This window comes from Apteryx mantelli, chromosome 1, assembly GCF_036417845.1.
Source record: "Apteryx mantelli isolate bAptMan1 chromosome 1, bAptMan1.hap1, whole genome shotgun sequence".
NCBI lineage: Eukaryota > Metazoa > Chordata > Aves > Apterygiformes > Apterygidae > Apteryx > Apteryx mantelli.
The window spans coordinates 22,730,023-22,747,051 of record NC_089978.1 but is presented as its reverse complement, the minus strand read 5'-3'; the positions used below and the strand labels follow the sequence as shown (position 1 = coordinate 22,747,051).

The 17,029-nt window shown below is 36.0% G+C and overlaps 1 protein-coding gene across 1 annotated transcript in view; it reads left to right on the top strand.

Annotated features, from left to right (window-relative positions):
- SACS (sacsin molecular chaperone) overlaps positions 1–15,712 on the top strand; it is a 36,991-nt gene extending 21,279 nt beyond the window's left edge. The window contains exon 9 of the mRNA XM_067290415.1: positions 108–15,712. Within this exon, the coding sequence (XP_067146516.1) occupies positions 108–11,671 (11,564 nt within the window). The 3' untranslated portion in view covers positions 11,672–15,712. The remainder of the gene's footprint in view (positions 1–107) is intronic.
- Positions 15,713–17,029: the final 1,317 nt, after the last annotated feature.

The window sequence follows — 17,029 nt, the reverse complement described above, 5'->3', positions numbered from 1 at the left end:
AAAGAAAAGACAGGGCACAGAAGTTAGAATTTTTTTCTAACAGCAGAAACCATTTTATTGTGCAGCTCTGATTTTTTTATGGCTTTGCCCTTTTGCTGTAATTTCAGGAAGGCCGTGTACTCAGCTGCAGCTTCTGAACCCAGAAAGATTTGCCCAGCTAATTAAAGAAGTTATGAATAGTGTGTGGCCTGGCAGACACATGGTGGTGCAGTGGTATCCAGGTTTGGAAGACAAAAATCACCCATCAGTTTCCTGGCTTAAGATGGTCTGGAAGAACTTATATATACATTTTTCTGATGACTTAAGTCTGTTTGATGACATGCCACTTATTCCCAAGACACTGCTGGAAGAAAACCAGACATCAGTGGAACTGGTTAGACTTAGGAATCCATCACCTATCATTCTGGACGATGAATCTGAGACTCAGCTCCCAGAATATTTAGCTGATATTATTCAGAAAGTTGGTGGAGTTATAATTAAGAAGCTAGATATTTCTATACAACATCCACTTATAAAAAAATATGTACATCCACCATTACCAAGTGCTGTTTTACAAATAATGGAAAAAATGTCCTTACAGAAGCTATGCAGTCAGGTTTCATCATTCCCATCAACACATAAAGATGCTCTTAGGGGATTCTTAGCTAGTTTAACTGATGCAAGTGAAAAAGAGAGAAGAGTTATTCAGGAATTGCAGGTATTTAAAAAAATTGAAAAATCATCTGATGAATGTGTCCCTGTTTTTACTGGGCTAAAAGGTTGTAAGGTGTTACATCACACTGCCAAAATTCCTCCTGGTCTAAGATTTTCTGTTCCAATAATTGACAGCAGTGATGAAGCTACGATTCGCTTAGCTAACTTGCTAAAAATAGAACAGCTGAAAAGCACAGATTGCTTAAAGTTTATTATACAAGATGTTAGAAGTGATTTTTATTCATATGATGAAACAGCACAGATAATGCAATGGGTTCTTGAAAATCTGACTTTTCTGAAAAATGAAAATATAGATGTGATAGACTGGCTGACATCCCTGAAGTTTATTAAGATTTCACAGGAGAAGATAATGTCAGCAAATGAACTCTTTGATCCTGAGGTAGAACTACTGCAAAACTTGTTTTATGCTGAGGAAGAAATTTGCTTCCCACCTATGATTTTTACAGCTTCATCAGATATTCTTCATTCTCTAAGACAAATAGGCTTAAAAAGTGAAGCCAATCTTGATGAAAATGATATTTTGAGAGTGGCAAATAAAATTGAAAGTTTGCATGCTGATTCTAACACCAATCATGATTTATTATTAAGAAAAGCTAGAACTCTCTTGATGATTTTGAACAAAAACCATACACTGCTTCACTCATCGGAAACAAAAACTGCTCTGAAAAAAATAAAATGGATTCCTGCATGTAAGGAAAGACCTCCAAATTATCCAGGATCCTTAGTCTGGAAAGGAGATCATTGTAATCTGTGTTCCCCGCCAGAAATGTGTCATGTATCTCATGCAATTTTAGTTGGTTCCTCCGTTCCCCTTGTGGAAAATGTGCATCTGAATATAGAAAAAGCACTTGGCATCCCCTCCAAACCTAGTATAAAAGCAGTCTTAAAACACTTCAAGGTGGTGGTTGACTGGCACAGTTCTAAAACCTTCAGTGATGAGGACTATTATCAGTTTCAACATATCTTGCTTGAAATTTATGGATTTATGCATGATCATTTAGAAGAAGGTAAAGAAGCTTTCAAAGCCTTGATATTTCCTTGGGTTTGGACTGGTAAAACATTTTGTTCCCTCACACAAGCAGTTATAAAATCGGTACCTGATCTTGACCTTCAGCCTTATCTACATAATGTGCCAAAAACTATGGCTAAATTTCACCAGTTGTTTAAAAGTTGTGGTTCAATTGAGCAGTTAACACCAGACCATGTTTCTATGGTCATTCAGAAGATATATCTAAAAAGTGAACAGTCTCTCTCAGAAGAAGAGAGTAAACAAAATCTTCACATCATGTTGAGTATTATAAGGTGGCTCTACAGCAATCAGATTCCTGCAAGTTTGCATACACCTATGCCACTATACAGTGGCAAACTTCCTTATAGACTTGCAATGAGGCCAATTCATGAGTGCTGTTACTGCGATATCAAAGTTGATGATTTAAATGATTTGCTTGAAGATTCTGTTGAGCCAATAATTTTGGTGCATGAAGACATACCAATGAAAACTGCAGAGTGGTTAAATGTCCCATGCCTTAGTACAAGATTGATTAATCCAGAAAATATGGGATTTGAGCAGTCTGGACAAAGAGAGCCTCTCACTGTGAGAATTAAAAATATTTTGGAAGAATATCCTTCCATTTCAGATATCTTTAAAGAGCTTCTTCAAAATGCTGATGATGCCAACGCAACAGAATGTAATTTTATGATTGACATGAGACGAAATATGGACATAAGAGAGAATCTTTTGGATCCAGGAATGGCAGCATGTCATGGTCCAGCTTTGTGGTCATTCAATAATTCTGAATTTTCTGACTCTGATTTTCTAAATATAACTCGCTTAGGAGAGTCTTTAAAAAGGAGTGAAGTTGACAAAGTAGGGAAATTTGGACTGGGATTTAATTCTGTTTATCATGTCACTGATATTCCCATTATTTTGAGTCGTGAGTTCATGATTATGTTTGATCCAAATGTTAACCATATCAGCAAGCATATTAGAGATAAATCTAACCCAGGGATCAAAATTAACTGGAGTAAACAACAGAAGAGACTGCGAAAATTTCCTAATCAATTTAAGCCATTTATAGGAGTGTTTGATTGCCAGTTACCACTGACTGTAGAATCTCCTTACAGCTACAAAGGAACACTTTTCAGGCTCTCCTTTAGAACTCAGCAGGAAGCTAAAGTGAGTGAAGTCAGCAGTACAAGCTACAATACAGCAGACATTTACTCTCTTGTGGATGAATTTAGCATTTGTGGTCATAGGCTGATAATATTTGCTCAGAGTGTAAATTCAATGGTTTTGAAATATTTGAAAATTGAGGAAGATGATCCTGGGATGGCACAAGATATTGTCACTATTAAAAAAAATCAGTGTTCTCCCAAAGCCTTGACTGCACCTAATGTAAGTGTTTTAAAGGAAGCAGCTAAACTAATGAAGGTCTGCAGCAGCAGTAATAAAAAGCTTCCCAGTGAAACACCAAAGTCCTCGTGTATCTTACAGATAGTAGTAGAAGAATTTCATCACATATTCAGACGGATTGCTGATTTACAGTCTCCACTTTTCAGAGGTCCAGAAGATGATCCAGCTTCTTTCTTTGAAATGGCTAAATCTGGACAGATAAAAAGGTCAGCTGATGAGCTGCCACAAAAATCAGTAGATTCGACAACATGGCTTATATGTTCTTGCATGGACACTGGAGAGGCTTTAAAGTTTTCCTTACATGAAAGTGGACGAAGACTAGGTCTTGTTCCCTGTGGTGGAGTTGGAGTGTTGCTGTCTGAAACTCAGGATCAAAAGTGGATTGTGAAACCTAATTGCAACAACATAGGGGAAGTATTTTGCTATTTACCTCTACGAATAAAAACAGGCTTACCTCTTCATATAAATGGCTGCTTTGCAGTTACTTCAAATCGGAAAGAGATATGGAAAACGGACACAAAAGGAAGATGGAACACAGTATTCATGAGGCATGTTATTGTAAAAGCCTATTTGGAAGCACTTTGTGTTTTACGTGACATGACAATCAGTGGCGAGCTAGTTGACTACAGTTACTTTGCAGTGTGGCCAGATCCTGATTCAGTTCATGATGATTTTTCTATTATTTGTCAAGGGTTTTATGAAGATATAGCTCACATGAAAAGCAAAGAAGGTATCAAAGTATTTTCTGATGGTTTCTCTTGGGTTTCCATGAAGAATGTAAGGTTTTTAGATGACTCAATACTGAAACGACCAGACATTGGACCGTCAGCCTTTAAGATCTTTCTGAAGTACCTTAAAAAAACTGGTTCCAAAAACCTGTGTGCTGTAGATCTCCCTTCCTGGGTAAAGACAGGATTTGAAGAAGCAGGATGCAAATATATATTATTGGAGAACACCTTCTCTGAGAAACAGTTCTTTTCTGAGGTATTTTTCCCTAATGTTCAGGAGATTGATGCAGAGCTGCGTGATCCTTTGATGCGCTATGTTCTCAATGAAAAAGTTGAGGAGTTTTCAGGAATTCTTCGTGTTACTCCTTGTATTCCTTGTTCTTTGGATGGACATCCATTGGTTACACCATCAAGATTGATCCATCCTGAAGGAAGAGTTGCGAAGTTATATGATGCTGAAGATGGAAGATTTCCTTATGGCACTACTCAGGACTATCTTAATCCAGTTATTTTGGTTAAACTTGTTCAGTTAGGCATGGCTAAAGATGATATTTTGTGGGAAGATCTGATAGAACGTGCAGAGTCAGTAGCAGAAATTAATAAGATCGATCATGTTGCAGCTTGTCTCAGAAGCAGCATTATACTGAGTCTTATTGATGAAAAACTAAAGTGTAGGGACCCTAGAGCTAAAGAATTTGCTGAAAAATGTCAGACCATCCCTTTCCTTCCTTTCCTTACCAAACCAGCAGGCTTCTCATTGCACTGGAAAGGCAGTGATTTTCAGCCTGAAACAATGTTTTCAGCAACCAATCTTTTCACTGCTGATCATCAAGATACAGTTTGCCTAATAGAACCAATTCTTAATGAAAACTCCCATTCCTTTAAAGGTTGTGGTGCTTTGTCATTAGCTGTCAAAGAGTTTTTGGGTTTACTTAAGAAACCAGCTGTTAATTTGGTCATAAATCAGTTGGAAGAAGTTGCTAAGTCATTTGATGGAATTACATTATATCAGGAAAATATCACTAATGCATGTTACAAAAATCTGCATGAAGCAATGTTAGAAAATGAATCAACAAAAGCTATGATAATTGAACAACTGAAAAACTGTAGTTTTATTCTTGTTGAGAATGTGTATGTTGATCCAACAAAAGTGTCTTTCCATTTGAATTTTGAAGCAGCACCTTATCTCTATCAGTTGCCTAATAAATATAAAAATAGTTTCCGTGAACTATTTGAAAGTGTGGGTGTGAGACAGGCCTTTACAGTTGAAGATTTTGCCCTAGTCCTAGAATTAGTAAATCAGGAAAGAGGAACCAAGCAACTGACAGAAGACAATTTTCAGCTTTGCAGGCGAATAATTAGTGAAGGAATATGGAGCCTCATTAGAGAGAAGAAGCAGGAATTTTGTGAGAAAAAGTACGGTGAGATTTTGTTACCTGATACTCATCTTGCACTTCTACCTGCAAAATCTTTGTGTTACAATGACTGTCCATGGATTAAAGTTAAAGACACAACTGTTAAATATTGCCATGCTGATATTCCAAGGGAAGTTGCAGTAAAGCTTGGAGCAATACCAAAACGACATAAAGCTTTAGAAAGGTATGCATCTAATATCTGTTTTACTACCCTTGGAACAGAATTCGGCCAGAAAGAAAAACTGACAGGTAGAATTAAAAGCATCCTTAATGCCTACCCTTCAGAAAAGGAAATGCTGAAAGAGCTCCTTCAGAATGCAGATGATGCAAAAGCTACAGAAATCTGTTTTGTGTTTGATCCTAGACAGCATCCAGCTGATAGAATATTTGATGAGAAATGGGCGCCACTTCAAGGACCAGCACTGTGTGTTTACAACAATCAGCCTTTTACAGAAGATGATATTAGAGGAATTCAGAACCTTGGAAAAGGTACAAAAGTAGGAAATCCCTGCAAAACTGGACAATATGGTATAGGTTTCAATTCTGTTTATCATATTACTGATTGCCCTTCTTTCATATCTGGCAATGATATACTTTGTATTTTTGATCCTCATGCTAGATATGCACCAGGTTCAACATCAACAAGTCCTGGGCGCATGTTTAGAGATTTGGATGCAGATTTTAGAACGCAGTTCTCAGATGTACTGGACCTCTATTTAGGAAATCACTTTAAACTGGATAACTGTACAATGTTTAGGTTTCCTCTTCGAAATGCAGAGATGGCAAAAGTATCAGAAATTTCCTCAGTTCCGTGTTCAGATAGAATGGTTCAAAATCTTTTAGATAAGCTGCGTACAGATGGAGCAGAACTTTTAATGTTTTTGAACCATATGGAAAAAATTTCTATTTGTGAGATAGAAAAAACAACAGGAGTACTGAACGTGTTATATTCTGTACAAGGCAAAATCACGGATGGAGACAGACTGAAAAGAAAACAATTCCATGCATCTGTAATTGATAGTGTTACTAAAAAAAAGCAGCTAAGTGAAATACCTGTGCAACAGATAACTTACACAATGGATACTGAAGACTCTGAAGGGAACCTTACAACTTGGTTAATTTGTAACAGGTCAGGCTTTTCTGCCATGGAGAAGGTATCCAAAAGTGTTGTATCAGCCCACAAGAATGAGGACATTACTCTTTTCCCACGTGGTGGAGTAGCAGCTTGCATTACTCATAATTACAAAAAACCCCATAGAGCATTCTGTTTCTTACCTTTATCGTTAGAAACTGGGTTACCTTTTCATGTGAATGGTCACTTTGCTCTGGATTCTGCAAGAAGAAATCTATGGCGTGATGATAATGGAGTTGGAGTAAGAAGTGACTGGAATAATAGCCTAATGACAGCATTGATAGCACCAGCCTATGTTGAACTGCTGATTCAGCTGAAAAAACGGTATTTTCCAGGCACTGATCCTTCAGTATCAGTATTGCAAAACACACCTATTCATGTTGTGAAAGACACTTTAAAAAAATTTTTGTCCTTTTTTCCAGTTAACAGACTTGATATTCAGCCAGATTGGTATTGTTTAGTGAAAGCAGTTTACAGTTGCATTTATGAAGATTTGAAGCGTCTTTTACCTGTTATGCGAGCTCCAAATATTGATGGTTCTGATTTGCATTCTGCTGTAATCATCACCTGGGTTAACATGTCTACTGTGAACAAAGGTAGGCCGTTTTTTGACAATTTACTACAAGATGAATTGCAACACCTCAAGAACACGGAGTACAACATCACAACGCGCAAGACAGTGGCCGAAAATGTTTACAGGCTCAAGCATTTACTTTTAGAAATTGGATTTAATTTGGTATATAACTGTGATGAAACTGCAAATCTTTACCACTGTCTGATAGATGCAGATATTCCTGTTAGCTATGTGACGCCTGCTGATGTCCGATTATTTTTGATGACATTTTCTTTTCCAGACTCTAATTGCCACATTGGAAAGCTACCTTGTCGTCTTCAGCAGACAAATCTGAAGCTCTTCCATAGTCTCAAACTTCTGGTTGACTATTGTTTTAAGGATGCAGAAGAAAATGAAATCCAAGTTGAGGGCTTGCCACTCCTTATTACCCTTGACAACGTTTTGCAAATTTTTGATTCAAAGCGACCAAAGTTCTTAACAACATACCACGAACTGATTCCATCTCGCAAGGATCTCTTCATGAACACACTGTATTTGAGATACAGCAGTATTTTACTTAGCAGTGATGTGGCAAAAGTCTTTGATATCACAAGTTTTGCTGATTTGTTATCGTCTGTGTTGCCTAGAGAGTATAAAACTAGAAACTGTATGAAATGGAAAGAAAACTTTGCAAGTGAATCTTGGCTTAAGAATGCCTGGCATTTTATTAGTGAGTCTATAAATGTTAAGGAAGACCAAGAAGATATGCAAGCAAAATTTGATGATATTGTTGAAACTTTGAAGGACTGGACTTTGCTCCCAGGTGTAAAGTTTACTGTCTCTGCTAATCACCTTGTTGTGCCAGAGTGTGATGTTTTGCTGCCCCTCAGCATTATGCATATAGCTGTTTTTCCGAATGCTCAGAGCGATAAAGTTTTTCATGCTTTAATGAAAACAGGTTGTATTCAGCTGGCATTGAACAAAATTTGCTCCAAAGACGGTGCTTTAGTGCCTTTGTTGTCAGGACATACAGCAAATATAGACAATCCTTCAAGCATTCTGAAAGCCATACAATATATGGTACAGACGTCAACTTTTAAGACTGAAAAATTAGCAGAAAGTGACTTTGAGGCTCTTTTAATGTACTTCAATTGCAATTTAAGTCATTTGACATCTCAGGATGACATTAAAATTTTAAAGTCTCTTCCATGCTATAAATCCATTAGTGGCCGATACATCAGCATTTCAAAATATGGGACATGTTATGTTCTCACAAAAAGCATCCCATCGATAGAAGTAGATAGATGGACACAGACTACTTCATCAGCTTTTCTTGAAGAAAAAATTCACCTGAAAGACTTGTACACTGTGCTTGGCTGTGTCTCTGTGGATGATCTTGAAGTGTACTTGAAACATCTTTTGCCAAAAATTGAATGTCTGTCTTATGATGCAAAATTAGAACACTTGATCTACTTAAAGAATAGACTAACTAGCATTGAGGAAACTTCAGAAGTGAAAGAACAGCTGTTTGAAAAGCTGGAAAGCATTTTGATCATTCATGATACAAGCAATAGATTAAAACCTGCAAAATATTTTTATGACAGAACTGTAAGAGTCTTTGAAGTTATGCTTCCTGAAAAATTCTTCATACCTCAAGATTTTTTTAAGAAACTGGAACAACTTACAAAACCGAAGAATCAAGCTGCATTCCTTACATCATGGGTAACTTTCCTACGGCATATCGGACTAAAATTCATTATTTCACAGCAACAGTTATTACAGTTTGCTAAGGAGATCAGCATGCGAGCTAATACAGAAAACTGGTCTAAAGAAACTCTACAGAATACTGTTGATGTCCTCCTCCATCACATATTTCAAGAAAGAACTGATCTCTTGTCAGGAAACTTTCTGAAAGAATTGTCACTAATTCCTTTTCTGTGCCCTGAACGAGCTCCTGCAGAATTTGTTAGATTTCATCCTCAGTATCAAGAAGTTAATGGAACACTTCCTCTTATACGATTCAATGGGGCACAGGTAAATCCTAAATTCAAACAGGCTGATGTGTTACAGTTACTGTGGACTTCATGTCCCATTCTTCCTGAGAAAGCAACACCCTTAAGCATCAAAGAACAAGAAGGAAGTAGTCTTGGTTCACAAGAACAGCTTGAGCAAGTTTTAACTATGCTGAATGTTAATTTGGATCCTCCCTTGGACAAAGTTATCAATAACTGCAGGAACGTATGCAATATAACAACTTTGGACGAGGACATGGTGAAAACTAGGGCCAAGGTCCTAAGAAGCATTTATGAATTTCTTAGTACAGAGAAAAGGGAATTTCGCTTTCAGCTTCGAGGAGTTTCTTTTGTAATGGTGGAAGAAGGTTGGAAGCTCCTGAAGCCTGAAGAGGTGGTAATAAACCTTGAGTATGAATCTGATTTTAAGCCTTACCTTTACAAACTTCCTTTAGAGCTTGGCACTTTCCATCAGTTATTTAAACATTTGGGTACTGAAGATATTATTTCAACAAAGCAGTATGTTGAAGTTCTAGGTCGCATATTCAAGAACTCAGAAGGGAAGCAGCTGGATCCTAATGAAATGCGCACAGTTAAAAGAGTAGTTTCTGGCCTGTTCAAAAGTCTTCAAAATGATTCTGTCAAGGTTAGAAATGACCTTGAGAATATGAGAGATTTTGCCCTTTACCTTCCCAGTCAAGATGGTAGGTTGGTAAAGTCAAGTATCTTAGTTTTTGATGATGCACCTCACTACAAAAGTAGAATCCAGGGTAACATTGGTGTACAAATGCTTGTTGATCTTAGCCAGTGTTACCTAGGCAAAGATCATGGTTTTCACACTAAACTGATAATGTTATTTCCTCAGAAACTGAGGCCTCGCTTACTTAGCAGTATTCTGGAAGAACAGCTGGATGAAGAGTCTCCCAAAATTTGTCAGTTTGGGGCATTATGTTCTCTGCAGGGAAGATTACAATTACTGTTATCTTCAGAACAGTTCATCACAGGACTTATTAGGATTATGAAGCATGAAAACGACAATGCTTTTTTAGCTAATGAAGAAAAAGCAATAAGACTTTGCAAAGCTTTGCGAGAAGGTTTGAAAGTTTCCTGTTTTGAGAAGTTGCAAACAACACTAAGAGTTAAAGGTTTTGCTCCTATTCCCCACAGTAAAAGTGAAACATTTGCTTTTCTAAAGAGATATGGAAATGCAGTAATACTGCTGTATATACAGCACTCTGATAGCAAAGACATAAATTTCTTGTTAGCATTAGCAATGACCTTAAAATCAGCAACTGACAATCTGATTTCTGATACCTCATATTTAATTGCCATGCTGGGTTGTAACGATATTTACCGGATTAGTGAGAAGCTTGACAGTTTAGGAGTGAAGTATGACTCTTCAGAGCCATCAAAACTTGAACTACCAACACCTGGCACTCCTATACCAGCTGAAATTCACTATACACTTCTTATGGATCCAATGAATGTTTTTTATCCTGGTGAATATGTTGGTTACCTTGTTGATGCTGAAGGTGGTGATATATATGGATCATATCAACCAACTTACACATATGCAATCATTGTACAAGAAGTAGAAAGAGAAGATGATGAAAGTCCCAGTTTTTTAGGCAAGATTTATCAGATTGATATTGGATATAGTGAATATAAAATAGTGAGCTCTCTTGACTTGTACAAATTTTCAAGGCCTGAAGAAAGTTCTCAGAGTAGGGACAGCACGCCTTCTACCCCAACCAGTCCTACAGAATTTCCAGTGCATGGACCGAGGACGATTCCACCTCTCTTCACTGGTAAGGAGAGCCACAAAACAATGTCTTCAAAGCATCACTCTCCAAAAAAGATAAAGCCAAACTCCTTGCCAGAAATATTAAGAGAAGTGACATCTGTGATTGAACAGGCTTGGAAGCTTCCAGAATCTGAAAGAAAAAAGATAATTAGAAGGCTGTATCTTAAATGGCATCCAGATAAAAATGCAGAGAACCTTGAGATAGCTAATGAAGTTTTCAAACATTTGCAGAATGAGATTAACAGGCTAGAAAAACAGGCCTTTATAGATCAAAATATGGACAGAGCGTCAAGAAGAACATTTTCATCCTCTGCTTCTCGATTTCAGTCAGATAAGTTTTCATTTAAGAGATTTTATACTTCGTGGAATCAAGAAGCAACAAGCCATAAATCTGAAAGGCAACAGTATACAGAGAAGTGTCCACCTTCCACAGGGCCATCTTACTCGCAGCGTTTTTTTGTCCCACCCACATTCAGGTCTGTTGGCAATCCTGTAGAGGCACGTAGATGGCTTAGGCAGGCCCGAGCTAACTTTTCAGCTGCAAGGAATGATCTTCATAAAAATGCCAATGAATGGGTATGCTTTAAATGCTACCTTTCTACTAAACTAGCCTTGGTTGCAGCTGACTATGCTGTGAGGGGTAAGTCAGATAAAGATGTAAAACCAGTAGCACTTGCCCAAAAGATAGAGGAATACAGTCAACAACTTGAAGGACTTATGAATGATGTTCAGACATTGGAAGCTTATGGAGTAGATAGCTTAAAAACTAGATATCCTGACTTGCTCCCTTTTCCACAGATTCCAAATGATAGGTTTACTTCAGAAGTTGCTATGAGAGTGATGGAATGTACTGCTTGTATCATAATAAAACTTGAAAACTTTATACAACAGAAGGTGTAAGAGATTTGAAGAGGTTAGAAAATTATTGTATTCTCAAGAGCTTAGATATTTAATGTGATGAGATACAAAGGTAATTGTACAGATTACTGAACAAGAATTTACACATTACCAAGCAGTTTAGAAATACAGTGCACATATGTGGATGGTACTGAAGTACTTAGAGTTGAAGATAATTTAAACAGGATTTTTTTAAACTGAGCCTGCTGTATAAGCAAACTGTAAAACATGATTTTTTTTTTTTAAATTTGCAAGGAAACTGAGCTGCAAAAATCAGCTGTATGTACAGTATTGTGATGAATTAGCACATTATTGAACTGCACTTTATATAACCAAAGCTTAGCTTTCTGTTAGATGAAGTCTGTAATTAAAACTCCATATTAGATTTTATTTCATTTAATACTATGTTTCCAGAAAGGTCATGTCATTTTTCAATGTACTAATCTTAAGACTGGATGTATTATGAAATAGGCGGTCGGATGGAAATGGAAACAACTTTGGAAAGGTATTGCTCCAAAGCATTTCTGTATTCTTTTGTGTTCTGTGGACATTCATGTCACTCATACAAATACTCTTATCAGCTGGATCTGATTATGAATTTGCTGCAGTATCACATTGTGAACATGTGAAGGATAATTCAGTACCTGTGAACTGGTACAGTATTTTAATCTTAAATAATGATACTTGATTTAACATGCAGCTTCATGTTGTGCTTTGAGTGCATTCACTTTATTATAAAATAGTTAGGTATTTAATTTACTTTTTTTTTTCTAGAGCCTGTCATCTTTGTTTAATGAAAAAAATGCATGTGGATAATGTAAAATTGGTGACCATTATTATACAGTGTTTTCTCATTTTTTTTGAAAACCACAGATCAAAACTCAGTTTTCAAATGTCTAAATGCTTGAGGGTGTTTTTTTTGTGTGTGCCTTTGTGTGTGTACATATATATATATGTTTTTTTCCACAAACGAACATTGGTAATAGTACAATTCAGTGTACAATGGGCACTGTTTTTTGTTACATGTTACAAGGTGCTGCAATGTAATGTAATGCTCTTTTTATTTTGTTGCTCACTACAGCCCTAGACAAGTCTGATTTTTATTTCACACCCTTTCTTTTATAATTTGTAATACTTTTGATAATGTCACATGAAATATTCAACATTAGCTATTTGTGAAAAGAAAAGGGGGGGGGATCTTGTTAAATGATTTTTCTTTGCTGAATCAGCCACATTTTACATAACTGTTAAACATTTACCGGTGACTTGCTGTTATAATTGCTTACTTGATAGCACAGTGAAACTGTAATTTAACTTACAGAATGTAAAGGAAAATGAACAACACTGAGCTCCTGGGGTTGATATGGCTGTGAGTGTTATAATCCAAAAGAAAAAAATCATGACAAAGGCTTTTGCTTTGTGCAAATTAAAAAAGGGCTTATTCTCATCAGAAAAATCTTACTTGCGAGTAATTATTGGCAATGGGAAGAAATTTGCTGTTAGGAAAACTGTACAGCTTCTGATTATGAAGCCGTGTGGTTACTTCTGCTATAAAATATTAAGTGCCATAATTTTAATAAAGAAAAATGCAAACATATACTTTGGTCTGATGTGTCTTGGTTTTATAAACTAGACTGAATTTACCTATTATTTCAAGCTTTCTTTTAGATAATATGTAGTCTCTTTTCAATTCATTGTAAACAATTGTACAAATATGAAAATTAAAAAGGAAAAAATATGAATGCGTTTTTCCTGTAATGACAAATGTTTGCAGTTTTCTTTTTAAAAAAAATATATATATTGCTGACTTTTTTTCAGTAAATAACATGCTAGTAAAACAAAAATCTTGGTATGCCATGAAATAAATTAGTTCAGTTTATTCCCTGTATTTTTTAAAACAGATTGCTTTGTGGCTCATACTACTTTTGTGTATTGACTGAGTCAGATGAACAGTATTCTGAGTAAGCAAATAGCACAGTTTTAAATACTAAAAATGGGAAACAGTTAACACTGACTGCATTTTTTTTTTTTTTTAGTTTAAATGCCTAAAATATCAAGTAGCAGGATAGTGTGAAAGCAAATAACAGAAGAGCAACAGGAGAACATTTTTCAGTTTTTAGGTGAGATTTTGGGGGAGGAAAGCTTTAAATATGTAACTATGTGTCTTGTAAGCAACTTATGTTGCCTTACCAGTATTATTATGACCCATTAAAATGGCTGCACAGAACTACTAAGTTATTTTGTTAATTATAATATATATATTGTCAAATGCTGACACTGTGAGAAAGAAAATGGTCCCAGGCCTTAGGAAACCAATAATCTGAATTAAGTTTAAATATTGAGCCAAGGTGAGCAAGAAAAATTGAATGATAAATTGAATACTTGTCTTAAATGTTGTCCTAATTTGTTCCTTTTGGCTCAGCTGGAAAAATTGGAAAATACAGAATGACATAATTGTTCATAAGTTCTGCCTGGAAGCTCAGAAAAGCAGTGTGTGATGATTTTTACCAGGGGTCTGTAGAAGTGAATGTTAGCATGTGTTTTCCACAGAAGTTTGTCTGACAAGTAGTTCTGCACATTACATGAGTTCACGTAGGCCAAAAGGTCTTTTCAGCCAGGGGTGCATCCTACTTATCTTCCACTTGTAACAGGAACATGTGTCTTCAAAAGCAGCTTCAGCAGTCCTGTCTCCCAGGATTATAGCTGTGAGAGGTTTAGCCAGGGTAACTGGTACAGGAAACTGATTGAACTGTACATTTAGTAACTTGAATTTAAAGAGTTGTGGTGGCAGAGCTGTGGCACTTTTGTTACTGTTTATCTATTTATGGAAGCCTCAAAAGTTTTCTTCTCAACAATACCATTAAAACCTGTTCCAAGAAAGCGTTGTTCCTTTGCCTCAGCAATGGGTGACAAGATGTGACTTTTCTTCAAAGGAAATAGATTTTTTTATGTAACCAACTATTAAAAGGAAAAGAAATATTATTTTGTAAAGAAACACAGTTTTGCAAAATTTGTACACAAATAATGGCTGAATCCTGTTTGCATGAGACGAAAGTGAAAAGTAGAATCAAAATAAAGTTATTGTGGTGATTTGAAAACTTAAGATTTGTTTAATCAGTATATGGTTTGCATTCAGTTGGTACTTGGGTTGCTTTAAAAAAAGGTCATAATAAAATCTTGTAAATACTCAAAGTAAAAAGGGTAGTACGAACTTTTGGATTTTGTATTGCTGGATCTAAACAGTTAAGGATGGCCGGATTGGTGTTGTGGAACATAGGTAGAAGTGCTTCTTGTGAAAGACAGTAGTATAAAAATAATTAAACCTGAGAAAATGAAAGTAGATGTTTATATTTGATGAAGGCCTACATTTTAGTCACTTGGAGGTTTTTGTCAATGAGGTTTTTTTTTTTACCAATTCTGTTTACGTTTTATTTGGTTCAGTAACTCTGGATGATTAATTCAGTAGCACTGGCATCTTTTTTGCTTACTTTCACCTACCAGATGAAGACAAAGGAATTCTAGATGTCCAGTGAAGCCCAATTGTAAAGCATATTCTAAATGCTGGAAAATAATTTTTTAATTGTGGTCATGATTTAGTATTCATGTTTTAAAATAATGGACATTTCACATTTTAAGAGTCTTAGGAAGATTTTTTTTTTTAATGTAAACATTCATTTAAGCTGTGTTTCATTTGAACATGAAAGGAAAAACAGACTTTTCGAAATGTATAAAATTTATTCAATAATTCAGTTTTCAGGTAATTGCAATTTCCTTCTGCATAAAGCTATATAAAGATAGACAAATATAAATACTAAAGGACTGTGAAATGGAAACAGAGGATTGTTTTGCTACTTCCAATATTTACTACCATTTTGATCTCTGTTTTTCCATTGTGTAGTAATCCCAACTATAACAAGAACTGCTGTAAATTATTCTTTTTTGGGGAAAAATATCTATGCAAATGATACAGTTCAATATGCTGCGTAGTATTTTTTTTTCTTCCATTTGCATGACACTTTTCAAAATAAACTAGAGAAGTGCAAACTCATTTTCCTGTGCCATTATTTCTGTTACTTTGTAACAATTATTTTTGTTTGATTCAATTGGAAACAATAATTTACAAGATTAAAGACACATGGAAAGATGTCCACATGGAGATATCAGAAATGATAATTTGGTGGTGTACAAACTACATTGAGATCAACAACAATTCAGATGTTAGCATCAGCTGATTACACTGTGATAATTTTAGCAATAATTTTATTTCTCCACTCACCATAAATTAAAAAAAAAATCCCTCAAATGTTCTTCAGTGACAAAAGAAGTTGCCACCCACACTTTTAAAAACCTGTAGTTCTTGCCTTCACAGCTTAAGCAATGCAACTATGTGTTCAGTGTCAGTTTTGTAGCACAGTGAAAATGAGAACTGAAGCTGAAAAAATGAAGAGGGACAAATTGGTGATTTGGATGGTGGCTTGGCCTGGGATGCAGGAGATCTGCTTAGTGTCCTGTCTTACTACAGAATTCACCTGTGAACTTAGGTATGTCAAAAAGGATGATCACCCTAGAAAGGCAGTAGCTATTGCAATGTCTAAGTGAGGTGCCATAATGCTCAGTAGTGTTACTAGCCAGAGAACTGCACCGTGATTTTCTCAGGTGAATACCACAGCTATGTAAATGTTAACTGAAATGGAGCAACTTCAACAGAAGAGGTTCAACAGTAGTTGCTTTCAAATACCTAATAGCTTAGGGGTTAGGTTACTCTTGTGATATGTGGGAAACCTGGGTTCAAGCCCTTGCTCTGTATTTAGTGGAAAATCACATTTTAAAATGTGCCTCCAAAGTGAAAGCTTAAAATGCATAAGTTAAAATTCCATGTTTCCATTGCTTAGCAGAACAGGCAGATTGTGACTAATGTACTTATTTTCAATATCTGGCTAAAATTTAGGGCTTAAACTAGGTGAATGAGTAGTTTGGTAGCATATGAAATGAGTAGACGTGTATCCTTGATGTTAGAAACATATGTGATGATAATTCAGATACCTTTGAGACTACTTAGTGGCTAAATAGTCTAAGGATTGAAGTTCCTGTCCTGCTGTCATACTAGACCTATGAAAGACTGTTACAGCCCTCCAGGTTGCTTGTAGTGATAATTTTTAGGTATCTGACACATGCATTGCAATTTGCTGTCCTTTCTGATAATGCGTAGGCTCTCTGTACAGTGAATGACTGCCCATAATTTGTTCTGCAACAGCTTGCGCATGGAACTGAAACTACCTAAGCTGACTTTAAAGAAATGCTGAAGAGAGGTTTCTGTTAAAGCCTGTCTCAAGTGAAGGCTTAATTGCATTATTTAGTAGT